The 20,697-nt window shown below is 46.1% G+C and overlaps 1 protein-coding gene across 7 annotated transcripts in view; it reads left to right on the top strand.

The window, feature by feature from the left end:
• Nucleotides 1-20,697, top strand: part of CFAP57 (cilia and flagella associated protein 57) — a 46,922-nt gene that overhangs the window by 7,695 nt on the left and 18,530 nt on the right. For all 7 annotated transcript variants that reach the window (XM_051999977.1, XM_051999976.1, XM_051999975.1 and 4 more), the window contains exons 6-10: nucleotides 6,228-6,380; nucleotides 6,869-7,008; nucleotides 7,291-7,456; nucleotides 8,117-8,230; nucleotides 16,041-16,253. In XM_051999977.1, coding sequence (XP_051855937.1) covers nucleotides 6,228-6,380; nucleotides 6,869-7,008; nucleotides 7,291-7,456; nucleotides 8,117-8,230; nucleotides 16,041-16,253 — 786 coding nt within the window. The remainder of the gene's footprint in view (nucleotides 1-6,227; nucleotides 6,381-6,868; nucleotides 7,009-7,290; nucleotides 7,457-8,116; nucleotides 8,231-16,040; nucleotides 16,254-20,697) is intronic.

Raw genomic sequence — 20,697 nt, 5'->3', positions numbered from 1 at the left:
ACTGCCTCAGGCTCCACCACAGAGGCTGGGCCTGTGGGCCCAAGGAGGCTGGATCTGCAGTGAACATCTGTTAAGTGCCTCCTGTGTGCCAAGGTTCTGCCTTCAGGGAGCTTACACTCTTCCGGGAGATAAGCACCGTCACGTAAGACAGACACCAGATGGATAGGAGGGGAGATCCCAGCGCAGGGACCCGGGCTGAGCCCAACGGGGAAGGTAGAAGGCAGGGTCAGGGCCAAGGCGCCATGTTGCAGCAGCATCCGGGAGGAAGGAAAAGGCTGTGCCCGAGGGGGGCGGGGTCAGGCAAAAGCAATCCCGCCCTGGCCTTGCCCAGGCCTTGCCCAGGCCTATATGTGAGCTCATCAGCTCGCTGCCAAGAGGTAGGGAAACGTCAGGCCTTTGGAATCCTGCTGGACCAAGGCACTGATCAGAGGTTCCCGGTCTTTCCAAGTTCTTTTTCCTGGGATGTTGTTACTGAGCAATGTGTTCTCCTAGAACTTCTCACCAAATTAGATCCCTCTTTTCCCCCAGTCCCTCCAGCAGTCGCCCTATCCCTCTCTCAACCTCACAAATCTGATGGCTCTGAGGTGGAACTTCAGAGTAGCCTTGACTTGCATTTTCTTAATAATGACTTGGATGGAACATTTAACGTTGGGTAACAATTCTTCTCATCAATGTGAATCAGTTGATCAATTAATTATGAAAGGCTTGGTTCTTCTCAGTAGTTCAGTGATCCAAAGCAATCCCAATAGATTTTGGACAGAACTAAGGAGACTGAATGTAAATCAACACGTGCTGTGTTTACTTCTTTTTTTTTCTCTCCCATTTGCTGTGATTTTTCTCTCCCATATAATTCGTAAAATAATGTGTATTAAAAATAAACTAAAGAAAATCAATTTGAATCAGTATCATCTACATCTTGAAAATGAGACCCTTATCAGAGCAACCTGCTGCAAAGATATTTTCCCACTTAACTGTTTTAATTCTAATTTTAATTATATTGGTTTCATTTATACAAATTCTTTTAAATTTTATGTAATCAAAATTGTCCATCTGTTATGATGCCCTCTATCCTTTTTTTTTGGTCATGAATTCTTCTTCTCCCCATAGATACAAAATGAAAATCTCCTTAGCTCCCCTGATTTGTTTATAATGTCTCCCTCCATATCTAATGCATCCATTTGGAGCTTTTCTTGATAGATGATGTGACATATTAGTCTCAACTAATTTCTGCTTAGTTTTCCCAGCTGCTTTTTGTTAAATAATGAGCCCTTATTTCAGCTCTTGACATCTTTGAGATTAACAAACAGTAGAAGTAATTGTTTAATTGCTTCTTCGTATTGTATATATATAATCTATTCCACTGATCAGTCACTCTCTTTTTTTAAACTAGTATCAGACCATTTTGATGATTTGCTTCATAGTAGTTTCCACAATTTGAGATCTGGTATTTGTAGACCCTCTTCTTTCCCACTTTTTTTTTTTTTTCATTTTTTCCCTGGAGATTCTCAACCTTTTGTTCCTCTAGATGAATTTCATTTTTTCTAGATCTCTACAAAATAGTACTTTTAGTATCTTGATTGACTTGACACTGAATAAGTATAATGACTTATGCAGTAATTTTTTTTATTTTTCAAATTATTTTGTTCTGTCTTTATTTCTACAAAGACTTTCTTATAGTTATAATCATGTAGCATCCATGTGTCTCAGTAGATAGATCATCAAGTATTTTATTTCTATCATTTTTAATGGAACTTCTGTCTGTTTTGGAGAATATACAGAAATGCTGATGATTTATGATAATTTCGTTTATATTCTGCAATTGTACTGAATGTATTAGTTGTTATAGTTAATTTTTAGTTGACTCTTTGGGCTTCTCTGCATACACCGTCATATTATTTGTGGAAAGCAATAGTTTCATTTCTTTTTTGTCTGTGTGTGTTCTCTTGATTTCTTTTTCTTATCTTATTGCCAGAATGGGCATTTTTAGCACCATATTAAATTGTAGTGATAATAATGAACATTCAACTTTGATTCATTTTCTTTATGGAAAGTCTTTAATCTTTTTCTGTTATATATATTTGCTCTTGATTTTAGATATATGCTATTTATCCCATTAAGGAAAAACCCATTTGTTCCTATGCTCTCTAATGGTTTTGACAGAAAAGGGTATTGGATTTTGTCCAAATCTCTTCAGCATTTACATAATGTGGTTTTTGTTATTTTTCTTTTTAACATGATCAATTATATTTCTGAGTTTTCCTTTAATCGAAAAAACTGTATGTTTGTTTTTGTGTATAATTTTTTTTTGCTGGTCACTGGCATTTTCTTTTTTAATTAATTAATTTATTTTAATACACTTTGCTTTATGAGTCATGTTGAGAGAGAAAAATTAGGAGAAAAGGGAAAAACCTTGGGAGAGGAAAAAAAGTGAACATAGCATGTGTTGATTTACATTCACTCTCCATAATTCTTTTTCCGAATGGAGATGATGTTTTCTATCCAAAGCCTATTGGGTTTGCTTTGGATCATTGAAACACTGAGAAGAACCAAGTTTATCATAGTTCATCACTGTACATTCTTGCTATTATTATATACAATGTATTCCTAGTTCTGCTTGTTTTGCTCAGTATCAGTTCATATAAATCTTTCCAGGATTTTCTAAAAATCAACTTGTTCATCGTTTTTTGCAGAACAATAATTTTCTATTACCTTCATATACCTTCAGCTTATTCAGCCATTCCTCAATGGTGGTATATAAGCTTTTAATATATTTTTGCCTCTTTGCTAGTATTTTATTTAAATTTTTGCACCAGTGTTCACTAGGGATATTGGTCTACAGTTTTCTTTTTCTGCTTTTTCTCTCCCTGATTTTGGTATCAGCTTCCTATTATACATAGAAGTCACTTGAAAGAGTCCCTTATTTTTCTATTTTGGCAAACAATTTAAGTAACATTAAAACTGTTGTTTAAAATATTTAGTAGTCCTAATTCTGCTTGTTTTGCTCAGCATCAGTTTGTATAAATCTTTCCAGGCTCATCAAATGTGTCTCATCCTTCCGTTTGCATCTTATCTTTCAGCTGGTGATGGGTAGCATGTTTTATTATGGATCATCTGCCATTGTGGTTGGTCATTATGCTGATCGCAGTTACCCAGTCTTTCCCCGGTTGCTCATCTCCAGTCTACTCTGTGTATCTTGTTGGAATAAAGTTGTTTGCATGTTGTCTTTCCCTCCATTCAGTGGGGGCCCCTTCATGGCTGGGTCTGTCTTTTGTATCCCCAGGACTTGGCACAAGATAGACACTTAATGACTGCTTATGACTGACTGACTGCACTTGTCCATGTGCAGCTGTGGTGGTGGGGACTTGTAAGTCTTGGGACATGGTTAAACTGAGGAATTGGGAGCTTAGAGTGCTTGAGGGAGCATCAGTATCTCTGTTAAAGTTGAGGAGGAAGGGCTGTGAGCCAGACACTGAATCTCTGAGAGGGGCCTAGACATCTGCGGACAACTGCTCTGAGAATCTTGACTGAGGGACACACACGAGGAGCTGAAAGTGCGGAGGGAATGGTCAGACCATCTGTGGGTCTTCCTGGGAGGAGGAGAGATGCAGGGCTGCTGGTGGTAGATTAACTGAGAGGGCAGATGGAGGAGCCACCAAAATATCCTTCTGGGAATGTGAAAGTTAGAACAGTCCCCGGGCGGGGAGAGTCCCTCTGTCCTCTGCTCGGTCAGTCTGTCTCTCTGGGATTGTCCCTGGGGATTGAACTTTGAAGGGTGTAAGGTGATATCCAAATGAGAATTCTGCCAAAGCTAAAGGTCTCTAGCACCTAAAAGACAAGATAGTGGAGGGAAAAACAAGAGCCTTCAGATGGAAAACCTTTTGGCCCCCTTAGAAAGGATGGAAAGCTTGGATCCTTCAGTTGCATATGAATAGCCTGCAATCGAGTGAACTTGCCCTTCTTAGTTTGTTTGACAAACTACATTAGATTCCTCAAGAGAATTAGAGATGAAAGTGACTCCTCTACAGCCATCCGCAGGACCATGTGGGATGGTTTAGTCTGGCTCAGGGGCTTTGGAGTCAGGAAGATTTGGTCTGGAGGAGAACCCTCCGCAGGAGTCCCAGGGAAGAGGTTTCTGCCTGCCCCAAGCTAAGGGCCACTTCCTTAGCAGAAGGCGCTTGTAGCTCCGCAGGTGAAAAGCTCAGTGACCAAATGTGGAAAAGGGCCAGAGTGAGCCTAGGAGGCCAGCGGAGACCATGTCTTCAGAAGGGCCAGCTAGTGAGCCGCCTGCCCCATCTGGGAACCAGCGGCAGGGTGGCCTGCTGGGCCTGGTCAGGAGGCGGCGAGTGGCCCGGCCCGGTCCCCCAGCCCCCTGCCCACTAGCAAGAGCGCCAGCTCAGCCTGGCTCCCAGGGTGCCTTGTGCCTGTCAGGGAGCCGGCCCTGCTGAGCCTGTGGCAGCTGGTCAGGAGGGACTTTTAGGAGGAGAGAAGGGGTGTTGGGGGCCCGCGGCTCCAGAGCTGTGCGTTGCCTGGGCACTTGTACCCCATGTGTGTCTCACTTTTATTATGTTCCAGGCTTCCCTCACCCTTGGGGCCTGTGTGTTTGTGGCAGAGTCCCCCCCGCCCCCCAGGGGGAGGAAATGCTTTGTGACTCTTGTCCTTAAAGATCCGGGTCTGTCGGCCCGCAGGTTAGCATTTAGATCCCCGCGAGGGACGGGCTCCCCTGAGGAGCTGCTGCTGGAAGCGAGAATGAGCGCTCGGAGCCGGAGCGTGTTACAGACCCAATGGGGCCTGGTTGAGGCAGCCGGGGAGAGCCCTCAGACGGGAAGGGGCCGCGTGTCCAGGGCTTGGAGGAACGGCGGGAAGGGTGTGGGGACAGGCCTGGGGAAGAGAGAACCTGCAGCGTCTGTCCCAGGGGATGTGGCTTGGCTCAGGATGGGGGGGGGGGAGAGGGGGATAGAGGGAAGGAGGGGTTCAGACTCGATATCATTAAGTCGTTCTAAGATGGGACCCATTGGTCCCAAGGGAGGGCTGGCTGCCTCTGGGAGTCTTGAGGTGTTCGGACACTGTGGCTTATCGTCCCAAATACTATTGAAGGGAGGAGTCTTGTTCAGGTGTGACGTGGACTGGGCGGCCGCTGACATCACTTCCATGCCTGAAGTTTTGTGATTCCCAAATTTCCACGTTATGGGGAATAAAGGGAGGGGACAGACTTTTGGCTCGACGGTGGCGTAGAGCCCGTGTGGGCTTAGGAGTGGCAGGTGGGACCGATTGGATGTGGCCGGGAGTCACCCTACAGCCACATCCCGCCCACTTGGGTGTGGAGTGAGGAATCTCACCTTAGGGGTCCAAGCAAAGGCCCAGCTACAGGACCCAGCACTGCCCAAGCTACATAATACACGCGGCATCGGGGGAGGGGAGGACACGCATCTCGAACCCATCAGAGAAGCCCAGGCAGTCGTGTCTGCAGTGCTGGCCCGGCCCCCAGGACCCCACCTCTGGACTGGGCCTCAGGCCTTCTGGGGAGGGGGAACGGCCCTGTGGCCCTGGAAGGTCTGGCTGAGTGCTTTCCCTCCCTTTCCTTTATTACAAGGGTGCCCCAGTGGAGGGGAGGGGTGTTTTTCTCTCCTTCATTTGTGTTTGTTTTTCTGGGGGGCTTTTCTTGGGGTCAAGCGCCTTGCTCAGGGTCACGCAGCAACCAAGGCCAGAGGCCGGATTTGTACTCAGGTCCTGACGCCAGGGCCATCCTGCCACCCCGAGGGAGGGACAGAACAGCAAAAGTTACCAGTAAGAATTTAGAAGAAAAAATGACTTCTTTGGCCCGAGTGGTTTGTGGTTTTCCCAGGGAAAGCCTCCTGCCAGGAAAGGCAGCTCCCCGTCCCCAATGCCGGGCAATTCAGTCCTGCCTCGGTGGCGGGAGAAGCTGAGGGTGTCTGGGGCCTCCGTTGCCCGCCCTGCGCTGACGATCGGCAAGACTAGGCTGAGGAAGTGACTTATTGGCCGTCCTCATCCCGTGGCACGGGGAATGGCACGCTGGCCTTGGAATCAGGAAGAGCCGAGTTCAAATCTCACTTCTCACACACACGAGGCCTGGGGCCCTTGGCAGATCATGCCCCCTCAGTCCTCCTCAGTGTCCTCATCTGTAAAATGGGAGTGATAACGAGAGCTGTGGTTCAGTAAAAGGCACTAGCGCTAACTGCAGTCTCCTCCTCCCCGGGCCCGGTCGGCAGATTCCCTTGGACCAGCACAGCAATGACCCGAGCCAGTCCAACAAACAGGAGATTGTCTGTATGTGCTTCAGCCCCTCGGAGGAGACGCTGATCATCAGCACCAGCAAAAGCCAGCTCTACAGCATCGCCATGTCCCTGACGGAGATCAGCAAGGTGAGTCAGGAGCCCAGCCCGGGCAGGCCCGGCCTCTTCTTCCCTCTCTGTGAGTGAGGGAACCTCGAGGGCTCCTTCCAGCTCCGAGCCCTCCAACGGGGGACGCGAGGAAGAGGAAGCGCCCTCTTTGCTAAGTAATTCCTACGTGATCAGGTGTCCTGATCAACAAACACTTATTAAGCACCTGTGGTGTGCCAGGTACTGGGATAAAAAGACAAGAACCCAAAAAAAGGAACCTCAGCCATCCTTCGATGGGCCCAGGGGCGATATGAAGCGGCTCCTCCCAGGCGAGCCCCTGGTAGCTGTTCTGTCGCCTCCACAATGTGTGGGGCAGCAGAGAGCCCCAGAAGCCTGGGGCCCGGACCTGCAGTCCCTCAGCATCATTTCTTCCCAGTGTAGTTTCCTCAGTTTCTGGCCCGTCCCACCTGGAATGACCCGCGGGGGACCCGGGGACCGCCCGTCTGAGGGTCCTTGTGTGATTTTCCCAGGGGGAGCCCGCCCAATTTGAGTTTCTCATGTACTCGCTCCATTCTGCGGCCATCACAGGGCTAGCCGTCTGTATCCGCAAGCCCCTCATTGCTACATGTTCCCTGGACCGATCAGTGCGCATCTGGAACTATGAAACCAAGTAAGAAAGGCACAGCCTGAGCCCGGGAGCTCGGCTCCGTGGGCTGTCCCAGCTCGCCGGGCAGGGCCCAGACGGCCGCCATGGCACCCGGAGGCCTCGCTCTGAGCCCTGCCTGAGGCGCCCGGTGGCGAGGTGACCGTCCTCCCTTCCCTCAGGGGAGGTACCGCTGTGCCCCGGGAACACGGAGCCAAAAGCCAAGAATCCTGCTCTTCTGTCGGGGGTTGGGAGAGGTGGGCGCGCTTGGAGGAGCGTGACGGAGAGCCCTCGTCTGTCCGTCCCCAGTAACCTGGAGCTGTACCGGGAGTACCAGGAGGAGGCGTACACGGTCTCTCTTCACCCCTCCGGGCACTTCACCGTGGTCGGCTTTGCCGACAAACTGCGCATCATGAATCTGCTCATTAATGACATCCGGGCTTTCAAGGAGTTCCCCATCCGAGGGTGCCGAGAGGTAAGGGCTGCGGGGGCCGGGGAGCAGGGCCGGGCCTCCTGGGGGCACAGTGGGGGCTCGCTCGTCGTCTCCCCTGGGGGGCATCCGGCCTCCGCCTGCAGGGGCGCTCTCCCCTCAGGGGCAGCTGGGCTCGCAGGCAGTTCTTTCCATGACAGAAGCCCGGCCCTCGCCGCCCTGCATAGGCTCCATTTCTGCTGTCTGCCAAAGTCATTTGTCTTTGTCCCACATTGGTCTTCACCCACATTCTCCCACCAAACTCCTCCCTGCTGCTCACTCCTGGATAAGTAACCTCCTTAATGGCCCCTTTAAGGGATGGCACGACTGCCAGAGGCCTAGGGTGGAGGCCAGAGCAACGCAGCCTTCCGGCCCCTTTTCCTACTGCCCCCAAAATGGATGGTCTGGGAGAACCAGCCCCAAGCAGGGGGTCAAAGGGGGCCTGGACCAGAAGCCAGGACAAGTGAAGGGATCTGCAAAGTTGTGCCGGGGGAGGGGGCATGACCCATTCCAGACTGCCCTCCCTGGTCAGCCCAGTGGGCAAAGTGTCCCCTGCAGCCATTGCTGCCCCCGCCCCCAGCCCGTGCTGCTGTGGCTGAGTCAGGAAGGACCTGGAGCTGTCTGCAGGGTCCTGAGGCAAGGCCCCTCTCACCCCAACACTCACAGTGCGCCTTCAGTAACGGAGGTCACCTGTTTGCTGCTGTCAATGGGAACGTGATCCACGTCTACACCTCGACCAGCCTGGAGAATATCAGCAACCTGAAGGGACACACCGGCAAGGTGAGGAGGCGGGCAGGTGGGGAGGGGAGATACCCACCAGACCCAGGCAGGGTGAGGGGGGGCAGGTGGGGAGGGGCTCTAGTCCAGGCTATAGGGAATCTTCCTCTACTACATTCATGTGAGAGCAAGCTCTCACACACACACACACACACACACACACACACACACACTCACACACACTCACACACATGTATGCGCCTTCTGGCCTGGGCCCAAGGTGAATGTCACAATGCACTTTGGGGCTGCCAGATGACAGATTGACTCAAACTGAGTTTGCAGTCACAGGAGGAGCCTCGGAGGCCGAGCACAAGTCCCTTCCCAATATCCATGACCACGGGCCTCCAGCCCCCCCTCCCCATGGCAGCCTCTTCCACTTGTACACATTTTGTTGTTGGGAAGCCTTTCCAGACACTGAAACAGGCCTGGACTTCCTGAAACTTCTCTCAGGACTTCAGGTTCTGCCCTTTTGAGTCAAGTAAACAAGTGTTCTCTTTAGATACTTGAAAAACAGCCCACGTGTTCTCTTCTTGCTCCACGTACCCAGGTCCTTCACTTGATCTCCACTTGTCGAGCACTCGTGGCCCCTTGCCCCTGGCATTTCTTTCTCTCTCCTTGCTCCCAGAACTGTAGCCAGTAACCCCGACTTGGGTCACAAGGACTATATCAAGGCTCGTCTCCATCCATGTTCTGGTCACTCACAGTAGACCGTGGGGCCGCTTGTCACCCTAAAGGAAAGGAACAAGAGCCATCCCTGAATGATGGAGGAAGTTGTCCCTTCCTGGTGGGCTTTAGCCTGGAAAAGCTTCCCCTTGGCTCTTATGTCCTTGCCCCCTTGGCTCAGTATTACTCCCTGCCCTTCCATTTTTCCCTCATCTGCCTGTGGGGGATTTAATGAAGTGTTTTCCCCCTCTAGGACCCTGGTCCATTTCCTGCTATGTCTCCAGAAGAATGTCTTCTTCTGACATGGCAAAGCCACTGCGGGAGCACATGGCCCAAATTCTTTTCCAGCCCTAATGGTCCTTTACTTTTCATTGCCTTCTTTGCCACCTAACACAGTCCTGCCCCCGACCACCAGGCTTCTCTCACCCCCATATCCACTCTCTTGTCGAGGCCGGTTGATATCACTTCTGCAGCATCTCTGAAATACTCCCCTTTCTCTCCTCTGACACCGACGCAGAACCTTATCACCTCACTTGGGCCATCTCAGTAGCTGCGGGAGGGTCTCTCCCCACTACAGGCCATCCACTCCATTCAGCCACTCAAATGATTTTCCTGAAGTTCAGGTCTGATCGTGTCGTCTACTCAATAAATTCCAGTGACTTCTTGTTATCTGTAAGAGCAAATACAAAATCCTCAGACTGGAAAACCCTGGTTCTTCATCTCTGCCTCCTGGCTTCTCTTAAGTACCAACTAAAATCCCGTCCTCCACAGGAAGCCTTTCTTTTGCAACCCCACCTAACTCTGCTGCCTTTTCTTTTTTAAGTATTTCCTGTTTGCCCTAAACTTAGCCTGTTCATATATATTTATTGTTGACTCTCCTGTTTGATTGTGAACTCTGTCAGGGCTGTCTTTTGCTTCTTCTTGATCCCCAGCCCTTAGACAAGTACTTGGCACATCGTAGGTACTTTAAAAACATTTAACTGACCTCCTTCATCACAGTGGCAAACACATTCAATATCCCTCCTTTTCCCTGTTTTATTCCTTTCCTGATATTAATGAGCAGAGGCATACTAATTGAGGTTATCTTGCTCAAAGAATCTCAGATCATTTGGACATATATATATATAGGAGACAGCGCATTTTTGGGAGAGGGCTTTCAAGGCAGTTGATCTTTTTTTTTTTTTTTAACAGTCAACAAACAAACACAGTATGGTGTTGTGTCTTTTGATTTTCAATTAATTATGTGATGATAAAGATGCCATTTACTATAGAATGTCACTCTTGTTCTCTCCTGGATCATCCCCTTGGGCACGTGCAGACAGGGTCTCCAGATTCAAGGACCACACTAATAAAACTAGAGTTCACAGTCCCCATCAGTGTGTGTGTCTTTGATGGTCAGCCAGAGGACACACTTGGCTCAAAGCAAAGGTCTTTACTGAGATAGCATCATGAGAAAATTAGAAAACACCCCTTTATAAGCCTGCAGTACACCCTGCCACAAATACATGTGATATCAGAGGTAAAAATAAGCATACAGGTAGAGCACTCTCTAGAGGGATGTGGGCACACATACACACACAGCACCCTGCTAGAGGGAAATGGATAAGAAACCCATGTGACCAAGATGGCTCATGTTTCCAGCATGCCCTTCCTGTTCTTGGGATATCCTGACATGGCAGGGTCTCTTCTGGGCATCTCATTCAATTGGTTTCCTTAGGCCTGATCTTCTCTGCAGCCTGTGATCAGGAGTGATTCTCTTGATTCATAAAGCTCCATCAGTCTTGTGCTTTGACTAACTGGGCCAGCTCCATATCAGGTACAAGGTGGGTTCAAGGTCTTGGTTCTTCCATAATGAGTTCCAGAGTTCACACTTCTCAGAGCTCTCTCCTTTTTCAGTAGATTGCCAAGGGAGTGCCTTGCTCTTTAAAGAATCATTAAGTACATGGCCAAACCAATGGCTAGCTGCTTTCCAATTGTATCAAGTTTGGTCTCTCTCTCTCACACACACACACACATACACACACACACATAAAAAAAAATCTGGATCACAGTACAAACTATATCAAGCAACAGTCATCACAAACATTTGGTACTAGTTAAAAAACAGAAAAAAATCAATCATTGAAATAGACAAGAGAATGGAGAATCAGAAATAATGGAATTCAAGAAACCAGTGTTCAGTAAATTCAAAACTCTAAATTACCTTGAGAAAAGCTCCTTTTGGAATAAGAACTGCTGAAAACATTAGAGAGCAAACTGGCACAAATTAGATTTAGACCAGCATCTCACGTGATAGTCCACAGTGAATTGGATGACTGCTGAATATCCTGTTCAGCATATGTATCCTGAATAGAAAAGATCATATCATTAAAAAATGAGAAGAAGCTCATCATATCCCTCTTGTGGCTCTGGGGAGGAGATGTGTTGTTAATCAAGCAAGAAATGGAGTCAGTCACAAAAGATAGATAGTTCTGACTTAATGTGTTAGAAAAACTTTTGCGTGAACAAAATTAATACATCTGGCATAAGATAAAGAGTGGTTGACTGGGGGGAAGTATTTAAATCAAATATCTCCCAATAAGATTTAATATCCAAGATATATAACAGAAATGTAAAAAGTCAAAAGCCATTCTCCAATAGATAAGGGATCAAAAGATAGAAGTGGATTGTTCTCAGTGGAAGAATTTCAAACTTGATAACAACATGAAAGAATGTTCCATTTCACTGATAATGGAAATGTTAATTAAAACAACTTGGAAATTTCATCTCATACCTGTTAAGGACCATACCTAAGTATGAAGGGGCAGGTTGATTCTCCAAGGTTGACTCTCCCCATAGCTGTGAATTATAACACCCCTGAAGGAGTTGCAAATCAGCCTTTACTGATACAGATGTGGCTTGTGGATTGGCAATGAAATAAATTGGACGCAAGAGAGAAGAGGAAGGAGGTCAGAGAATGTACCTGCCTCTTAGTTGCCTTGTATGTTATCATCCTTTCACATAAAGGGATCTGTTCTGCTGGTCAGAATGAGATCCCCAGCGGCCACTAGCAGATGGCTCCCATAACAAATGGCGCCCAATGTGGGGCACAAGAAACATAAGAAAGAAGCAGCTGTGCTTGAGAGCTATTCATGAGTAGGATCCTCCCAGGAGAGTTCCTTCGGTGACCCATAAGGAAGGAAAGGGAGAAGAGATCCAATAAGACTTTTTCAGTCAGGGTAATTAAAATGCGCTAACACATCAAAGAGCCAAGCCAGGAGATTGATAAGGGACTTATGAAAAAAGCCTACTCTTGCTTGTCCATTTGAAAAAAAGTTTGCCTCCATGATGGACTATTACAATATTAGAGCAAGCTACATCTTGCAAAATTCAACACCTGCTATAACATCTCACCCTGAAACCATCCAGAGGAGTAGGACAGAAAAGACTTGTGATAGTGCTGTTTGCATTCCTGTTACAGATAATAGCTGCTTCACCTTATCGGACAAACTTACCAATCATGCTGTTGGGGAAAAATAATCATGTTCCCATAAAACAAAAAATGGGGAATTGTTAAGGACTACGCCTAAGTGTGAAGGGGCAGGTCAATTCTCTACAACTGTGAGTCATAACACCCCTGAAGGAATTACAAATCAGCCTTTACTGATGTTGCTTGTGAATTGGAAATGAAATAAATTGGAGGAAAGAGGAGAGAGGTCAGAGAATGCACCTCTCAGTTCCTTGTATCGTTATCATCCTCTCACATGAAGGGATCTATTTTGCTAGTCAGAATTAGATCCCCAGCAGACACTAGTAGGTGGCTTCCATAACACCCAGCAGCCACTAGCATGTTGCTCCCCTAAAACAAATTTAACATACCTAGAAACCCTGCATAAAAAATGGACTCACGCATTGTGGATGGAGTTGTGAATTGGTCCAATTCTGGAAAGCAATTTTTAAGTATGCAAATAAAATGGACCCATAGCCTTTTCTAACCCAGAGATTCCACTTCTAGACTTATGCTAGGTATGTACTGCTACATCCACTAAGAGTGGTCTAGTAAATAGAAGTCATGAAATGGTGGTGTCTGAATCAAAATTTCTTTTAGAATCCAAAATCATCTTTATTGAAAAAGGCCAAAAATGCTTTTTCCAGAGGATAGTATGGTATATGAAAATTTGGCCACCTAATATAAGAAGTCATTTTTTTAATATTGGAAAAATGTAGAGCCAACATAAATGAACATAATGTTGATCTACTTTTCTTAGAACTTTCATAAAAGATTTTTCACCAAAAAAAAAATTGGGCATTAAAAAAAAAGTCTCTGTGTACTCCCAGATGTTTATAGCAGCATTTTCTGTGATTGTTAAGGACCTGGGAACTCATTCATCAATTGGAGAATGGCCAAACCAGTTGTTAGTACATGAATGTAATGGAAGAAACAATGAAAAATGAACATGAATACATGGAAAGATTTACTTGGACTGATGCAAAGTGCTTTACTGCTAAAGCAGAACCAGGAAAACAATATGTAGTAGATACAATAATGGGCAGCAAGGTGGCATAGTGGATAAAGCACTGAATTTAGAATCAGAAAAACCTGAGTTCAAATCAGGCCTCCTACATTTGCTGTGTGATTCTGGGCAAGTCATTTATCTTGCCTCAGTTTCCTCATTTATAAAATGGGCTAGAAGAGGAAATGGCAAACCACTCCAACCACCATTTTTGGCAAGACAACTCCAAATGTGTCATGAAAAATTGGATATGATCGAAATGTCTGAACAACAAAGTGAATTGTACAATATTGTAAATGGGAAGAAAATTTAACAAACCAAACCTAATGATGCAGAAGTTTAAAAGAAAATATGGATATGGACTATAGGACAGGTTCAGGTTGTCTTGTTTTTTAATACATTGATTAGTTTTACTGATTTTTTTCTTTCTCTTTTTTTTTCTGTGGTCCATATAAACCCTATAGATCTTTATATTGTTATCACAATCTGAGCTCAGGACCCAGAGCAAGATCACATGTAGGCAGTTGGGGGCTGAGGTGGTAATGATGACTCTTAGGATTCTATGGATTCTTTGGAGTTGGGAGTGAGACTCTAAATTTCATTGACTCTAAGCCCCACTTCAGTGCTTCCTCCTTATATTTTCAGGCAGCTAAATGGAGCAGTGATGGAATCCAGAGGACCTGAGTTCAAATCTGGCCTCAGATACTTAACACTTGCTAGTTGTGTGACTCTGGGCAAGTCACTTAACCCCAATTGCCTTGCAAAAAATAATAAAGGGGGTAGAGTAAAATTCCAAATATACCATTCTGAAGTCTGACATTCGCTGCCACAAATATGTGCAAAATCCATGGGAAATAGGGCTCACACTTAGGCACATGGTAAAGGGATAAATCTCAGCTTCTGATTGCTAGAAATCCTTTTCTTCCATTTATAGAGTACTTAAGAAGCTCCATGAAGCATAGTGAACTTGTATCTGGTCAATAATTGGCTGTCAATGTAGACACTGCCACCAGTTGCTGTTGTCCTTAAGGGACAGTGCTGAAATCTGATGAAAATGACTCTAATGAAAAAAGGAGTCCAGAATCCTCTGGGCCTTCAGAACTTGCCAGTTTTCTTCAGGATAAAGGTGATAGGCTGAAGCTGATGCCTTTCTTCCTTCCCCCTTCCCATCTCGGGCAGTTCTTCCTCAGAGCTTTGCTGAACATTTCCTCTTTTTCTGATTTGTTCGAATGCCTCAGTTCCAACCATCTTGATACTTTTATATGAGACCCAGAGAGCCAAAGAAAACCCCTCTTCCATCTAGCATCATTTCACTTCATCAAATAACTTTAAAGGAGTTTTTAGACTTTGTTGAGATCTATGATTGATTGATTGGGTATCTTATCACTTAGTGGAGTGAGGTTGAATAAATCTATCCCACCTTTACAATTAAAAAAAATATTTGTTTCAAATGTAACAGTGATTACCTCAGCCTTCACTGCTTAAAAGCCAGAATTTTCTAGTATGCATGCTGAAGGCGATTGGGGTTATCTAGTTTCTGCCAGTGGCTCAAACCTCCACTAGTTGTGTCCACCCAATTTTGGGGGTCCTCTACATCCTAGTTCCATTCCACCACTTTCTAGTCGAATCAGCTTTTACAAAAGAATAGTTACTTCAGCCCTCCCCCAGTATTTGGGAGGCACAATCCCTCTGACAATTTCCCCAGCCTCTGGAGACTCTGAATGTGGTTCATAGCTTATCTCATTACCTACATGGCATGGCCCCACAAGTTCTGAGTCCAAAACCCCTTGGGTTTGCATCCCCTTAGCCTGCTTCTCATGCCTTCCCTGCTGCACTGGCAGCATCCAGTTACCACTCTGACTCCATGTTCATCATGGCTCAAGATCTCCAGTCCAGAGACCTCATTGCCTATGTCTAGAACTGAAGTGGATGAATAAAACAGGCCCCAAATCTGATTTTTAAGATCACGAGGTCTTAAAGGGAAGGGGAAGGTAACCCTTGTTCCCACATTACTCAGTGCTTGGTACTCATGTGGTGAGTAACTGGGACCCTCGCCCCATGCATGCTGCCAGAAAGTGAGACTGCCCCAGTACTCCTTAATTTGGCCTAGATCCCATCTTGGTTCCCCTTTATTGCTTTTCCAGACTCTACTACAGACACATGCACAACCAGGCCTCCAATTGTGATTTCTCTGTCCCCTCCCCCACAGAGACACAAGATGCCATATTGTAGAACTATTTCTGTTTGTTGTTTACTTCTGTTTTCAGTCATAAATGACTTTCTCTTAGGGGTTCAATCATTTTTCTTCTGTTTTCCTCAATGCTTTTCTCGGATAAGACCATCTCTTCCATCCATCATCTATATGATTTGACAGAGGAGTTGCCCTTCTAAATTGGCATTGCCTTATGTCTGCACTGGGCAAACTAATTAAGCATTTGCCAACTAAGGCAGCTTTTAGGCTCTTGATGTTTTCATCACAGTGATTAGTTTATATCAGTTAAATTTGTATGTCCTTATTGTGTCTGGATTGAATGTTCCAAAGAGATTCTCATTTCTTTATAATGAGTGCCTTATACATAAAAGCTCAAAAACATGCTAGCTAACCTGGATTTTCCAGGCTTACAGCACCTTACCAGGGCTAATCTTTACTCTTCCAGATCAAGTCAGTCGCATGGAATTTGGATGACAGCAAGCTGATCTCCTGCGGCACAGATGGTGCCGTGTATGAGTGGAACCTGACTTCAGGAAAGAGGGAGACTGAGTGCGTGATCAAGTCCTGCAGCTACAACTGTGTGACCATCTCTCCTGACTCTAAAATCATTTTTGCTGTTGGAAGTGACCAGACTCTCAAAGAGATTGCAGATTCTTCGGTGAGCAAGATCATGACATTGGGAGAAGGGCTGGGGTAAACCCCAAGGAGCAAGATACCAGACATTCATGATTGACTAGCTGGTGTCGGGGATGAAAATCCCAGATTGGAAAACTCTTCAGTGGGTTCCTCCTGTAAGTATGTAGGGCATCCCAGATTAAACCCATTCATTACGGCCCACTCTCTTCAACTATCTTCTCCCACCTCATATTTGCAGGTTGGGACTCCAGAAGGGCAACTGCTTGAAGGTTCAGTTATTCTGTAGGGTTACAGTCCTAAAAATATTACTCGTGAGCCCCTACCAATGTGTTTACCTTTAATAATTGACCACACACACAGTTGGCTCAAAGATGGCACAGTTGGCTCAAAGAAAAGATGTTTATTGAAATGGCATGGCATGAAAAATTAGAAATAAATCATTCTCTCCATAAACCCTCCCCACACAGCATTAATTGGAAGAATTTAAAAACATATGGAATATAAAGCTAGAGAGATACATATGTAAGAAATACACGGTACCCTGGACACTAATACCTCTGACTGTAGGAACACAATGTCCTTTCCTTTCTTTAATAGTGTCTTCATGAGGTTTCCCCTGAGTGCAGTGTCTGTGCTGGGCAGATTGTTCAGCTGGGATCCCTGACTGTTATTCTCCACAGCTCAGTTCTTGCTTACCAGGGCAAGCTCTCTAAATTCACAAAGCTCCTCCAGGACTGTGTCATGACTGGCTTACTCCACTTGGGGTGAGGAGAAGAAGAGAATAAACATTTGCTAAGTACCTACTATGTGCTTTCCAGATGTCATCTCACTTGATTCTTAAAACCACTCAGAGAGCTAGGTAATGTTATCAGAGAGATAGATGCTATTATTCTCCCCATTTTACAGTTGAGGCAGACCAAGGTTTAATGACTTTCCCAAAGTCATACCACAAATAAGAGTTTGATGTTGGATTTGGACTCGGGTTTTCCCAACTCCAGCCCAACACTTTCTGTATTGCACCATCCTACTGAACAATCAGTTCACCTGAAAGACAGCACTTTTGATGGTATAAAGAAGAGAGAGAAGTCCCCTTTCTGACTCTGGCCCAAAGGGTGAGCAGCCATTCATTCTCAAAAACTGGCTGCTGCTTTTTTCAGAACTGATCCTTCACTTAACTGATTCCATCTTTCTTTTTTCAGAGCTGTTACTTGACTAATTCCATCTTTCTACTTAAGGGTAACCAGAAGCATGGTTGGCCATCCCCGAGCCAGTCAGCTAGCTAACTACCTTCTGTTTCCATCATAAGGTGTATGGGGTATTCAGGGAGCACTAGGCTCTCTAGAGTGAGGGCTACCAAGCTCTTTTCAGCGCTGCTCCTCCACAGCTCTGAGAAGCTGTAGCATGAACAGCAGCCATATCCCAGTAAAACCATGTCAGCATATGGGCTAAATTAGGCTGAAGGTAACTAATGGGCCTCGGACCTACCTGCGAGTTAGGAAGGTTCAGCCCCAAGCATGTGAAGACTAGAAGAAGGAGCAAATGAGAAAATTTTGTCTCAGTGGACTGTGAAGATGGCAGAAGCAAGCCCCCTAGAGCTCTTGGAGCTGGGTCAGTCTCCAAGGTTATCCGTTGCATCCAGAACCAGTGCTGTGTACTGACTTTTGTCCTGCCATGGGACTCCAGTGATTGGGAGAGAGTGAAGCTGAAGAGTTCACACAACTCTGTCTCACTTAAATCCAATTTGTGCTCAAATCAAAAGGCATCACTTCTACTGTTTTATTGTTATTTTATTGTGCAATAATTGCTCGTGTACAAGCTGATGGAAATTTTCCAGCTTATGTGGAGGTTATCCCCCAGGAGTTCAAGGATGCTTCCATTGTCGTGACTATATAAAGGAAAATGAAATAAGTTGTCCTGTGACAACTACAGGAAGGTGATCTTTGTTACTACTAGCAGGATTCTTGCTAGAATCTTCCTTAATCAGCCAAACCTTCACTTGAAAGATGGTCATCCGAATGTGGGGAAACTGGGACACTAATGATGAGGTATAGATTTGGGGTACCCAAATGAAAATGAGGTCTAGTGGCAGGTTCGGGGTACAGAGAATCCAATGGAACTCCCCTGCACCCCTTTGGATTTGGCACAAGGATACGGTGTTAAATGAAGTCTAGTAGTGGGGCAAGAGTCCCCTGTAAAGGAATTTACAGACCCAAAAACCTAGATTGATAAAAGAGGTTTATTATGGGATTTGGAAGTAAGGTTAAAGTCTAGTTAGTAAAAGGTGAAGGTAGAGATAAGAGGGCGCCGGAAACAGGATTCCAGTGGGCAGAGATCCTTGCCATGCCAGCCTTACGCCAGGCTCTGCAAAGAGAGGGCCCCTCTTTTATAATGAGAGATTTAACTAAAGGAGCCCATGGGTGGAGTCCCAAGTTGGCTGGAGGGCTAGAATTTGCCTGGTGGAGGTTGGGAAACCTGAGCAGATCATTAGGATGGGGGCTGGGAGAGCCCAGATCTCCTATTGGAATTCAAAGGGGTGCTTTTGACCAGGATTTATGAATCAAAAGTCCAAGCTTCTTGGATTGATAATGCATCAGCTAGGATGGGAATCAGAAGGGAATAAATCAATCTGAAAATTTCTTAAAGGGACCACAACCCATTTCACTAACACATTGTTGGTGGCGCTGTAAACAGATCCAACCATTCTGGAGAGCGATTTGGAACGATGCCCAAAAAGTTATCAAACTGTGTACACCCTTTGATCCTGCAGTCTTTCTACTGGGCTTATACCCCAAAGAGATACTAAAGAAGGGAAAGGGACCTGCATGTGCCAAAATGTTTGTGGCAGCCCTGTTTGTAGTGCCTAGAAACTGGAAACTGAGTGGATGCCCATCAATTGGAGAATGGTTGAGTAAATTGTGGTATATGAATGTTATGGAATATTATTGTTCTATAAGAAATGACCAGCAGGAGGATTTCAGAGAAGCTTGGAGAGACTGACAGGAACAGATGCTGAGTGAAATGAGCAGGACCAGGAGATCATTGTACACAACAACAAGATTATATGATGATCAATTCTGTGTATGTGGCTCTTCAACAATGAGATGATTGAAACCAGTTCCAATGATCTTGTGATAGAGAGAGCCATCTACCCCTAGAGAGAGGACTGTGGGAACTGAGTGTGGTTCACCACATAGCATTCTCACTCTTTTTTGTTGTTTGCTTGCATTTTCTTTTCTTTTTCTTTTTTTTCTTTTTTGATCTGTTTTTTTTTCTTGTGCAGCATGATAATTGTATAAATGTGTGTACATATATTGGATTGAACATATATTTTAACATGTTTAACATGTTGGATTACTTGCCATCTAGGGGAGAATGTGGTGGGAAGGAGGGGAAAATTTGGATGCAAGGTTTTGCAAGGGTTAATGTTGAAAAATTATCTATGCATATTGGAAATAAAAGGCTTTAAATAAAAAAAAGAAAGATGGTCATCTACCCGAGAGCCAGGGTAGTTTCAGAAAGGGCTGAGGAACAGTCAACATGTTCAGACAAAATATCAGGAACAAAACCAAGATCTGTATACAATGTTTGCCAATTCAACCAATTCCTCTACTGTCACTCGCGAGGGCCTGTGAAAGACCATGGCAAAAGTGGGGTCAGAATTCCTTGCATCATATGCCAGTTTCACGAGAGCATGCTCCCCTGAACCCTGGATGATGCTCTTGTGGTCGCCCAGGTACCAGCAGACTGACGCGAGGCTGGGTTCTTGCTCCCGTGCTCTTTAGCACGTGGTTTTCTTCAACGAGGACAAAAAACAGCACCAGAATGAAGCCTGCAGACAGTAAGTGATCTACCTGGAGAAGAGCGCAAGCCAAGACCGAAGTGGAAGGAGAGTCGGCGGTGGGGCCGAGGTGCGAGAAAGCGTGGACTGCTTCTCTGCTGCCTGGGCTCATTTTGGCCCGACGGTTAACGAGAAAGCAGAGGCTCCCCACCAGCCGGCACCGTGCCACGTGGAACCATCGTTTCCAGCAAATGGAAAAAGCGTGAGTGCCCTGGCTGAGTTCCCGTGCCTTGGCAGTCTGTGGTCCGGGGACGCCCACATAGATGATGAGGTGGACACACACAGTGCCAGAGCTCGCTCCGAAGGAAAGTGCGTGAGAAAAAGAAAAAAGGCCGACGACCAACCTGAGGGTCTGCAGAGCTGGGGCACTGACTGCGCCGTGCCAGGGTGGCGTCCCTTCCATCGGAGGAAAGTTCCGAGGATTACCCGGCAAGCTCAGACCCTGCACCCTGAAGTCCTTTCTCGAGCCGAACTGCCAGCATTGAAACCTGCTGCAGAGAGCCGACGCCGGGGGCTGGCCCCACTGCTCAGATGCCCGAGCTGTTCTCAGCCGCCATGCCCGTGTGGGCCCGGCGCCCTTGGGATTCCCCAGTGGGTGTGAGCCTGTCAGTGACCCTCAGCCGGGTGT

The sequence above is a fragment of the Antechinus flavipes genome, chromosome 4, assembly GCF_016432865.1.
Source record: "Antechinus flavipes isolate AdamAnt ecotype Samford, QLD, Australia chromosome 4, AdamAnt_v2, whole genome shotgun sequence".
NCBI classification, from domain to species: domain Eukaryota; kingdom Metazoa; phylum Chordata; class Mammalia; order Dasyuromorphia; family Dasyuridae; genus Antechinus; species Antechinus flavipes.
The sequence above is the reverse complement of the archived record's forward strand: the minus strand, read 5'-3'. Positions and strand labels throughout refer to the sequence as shown.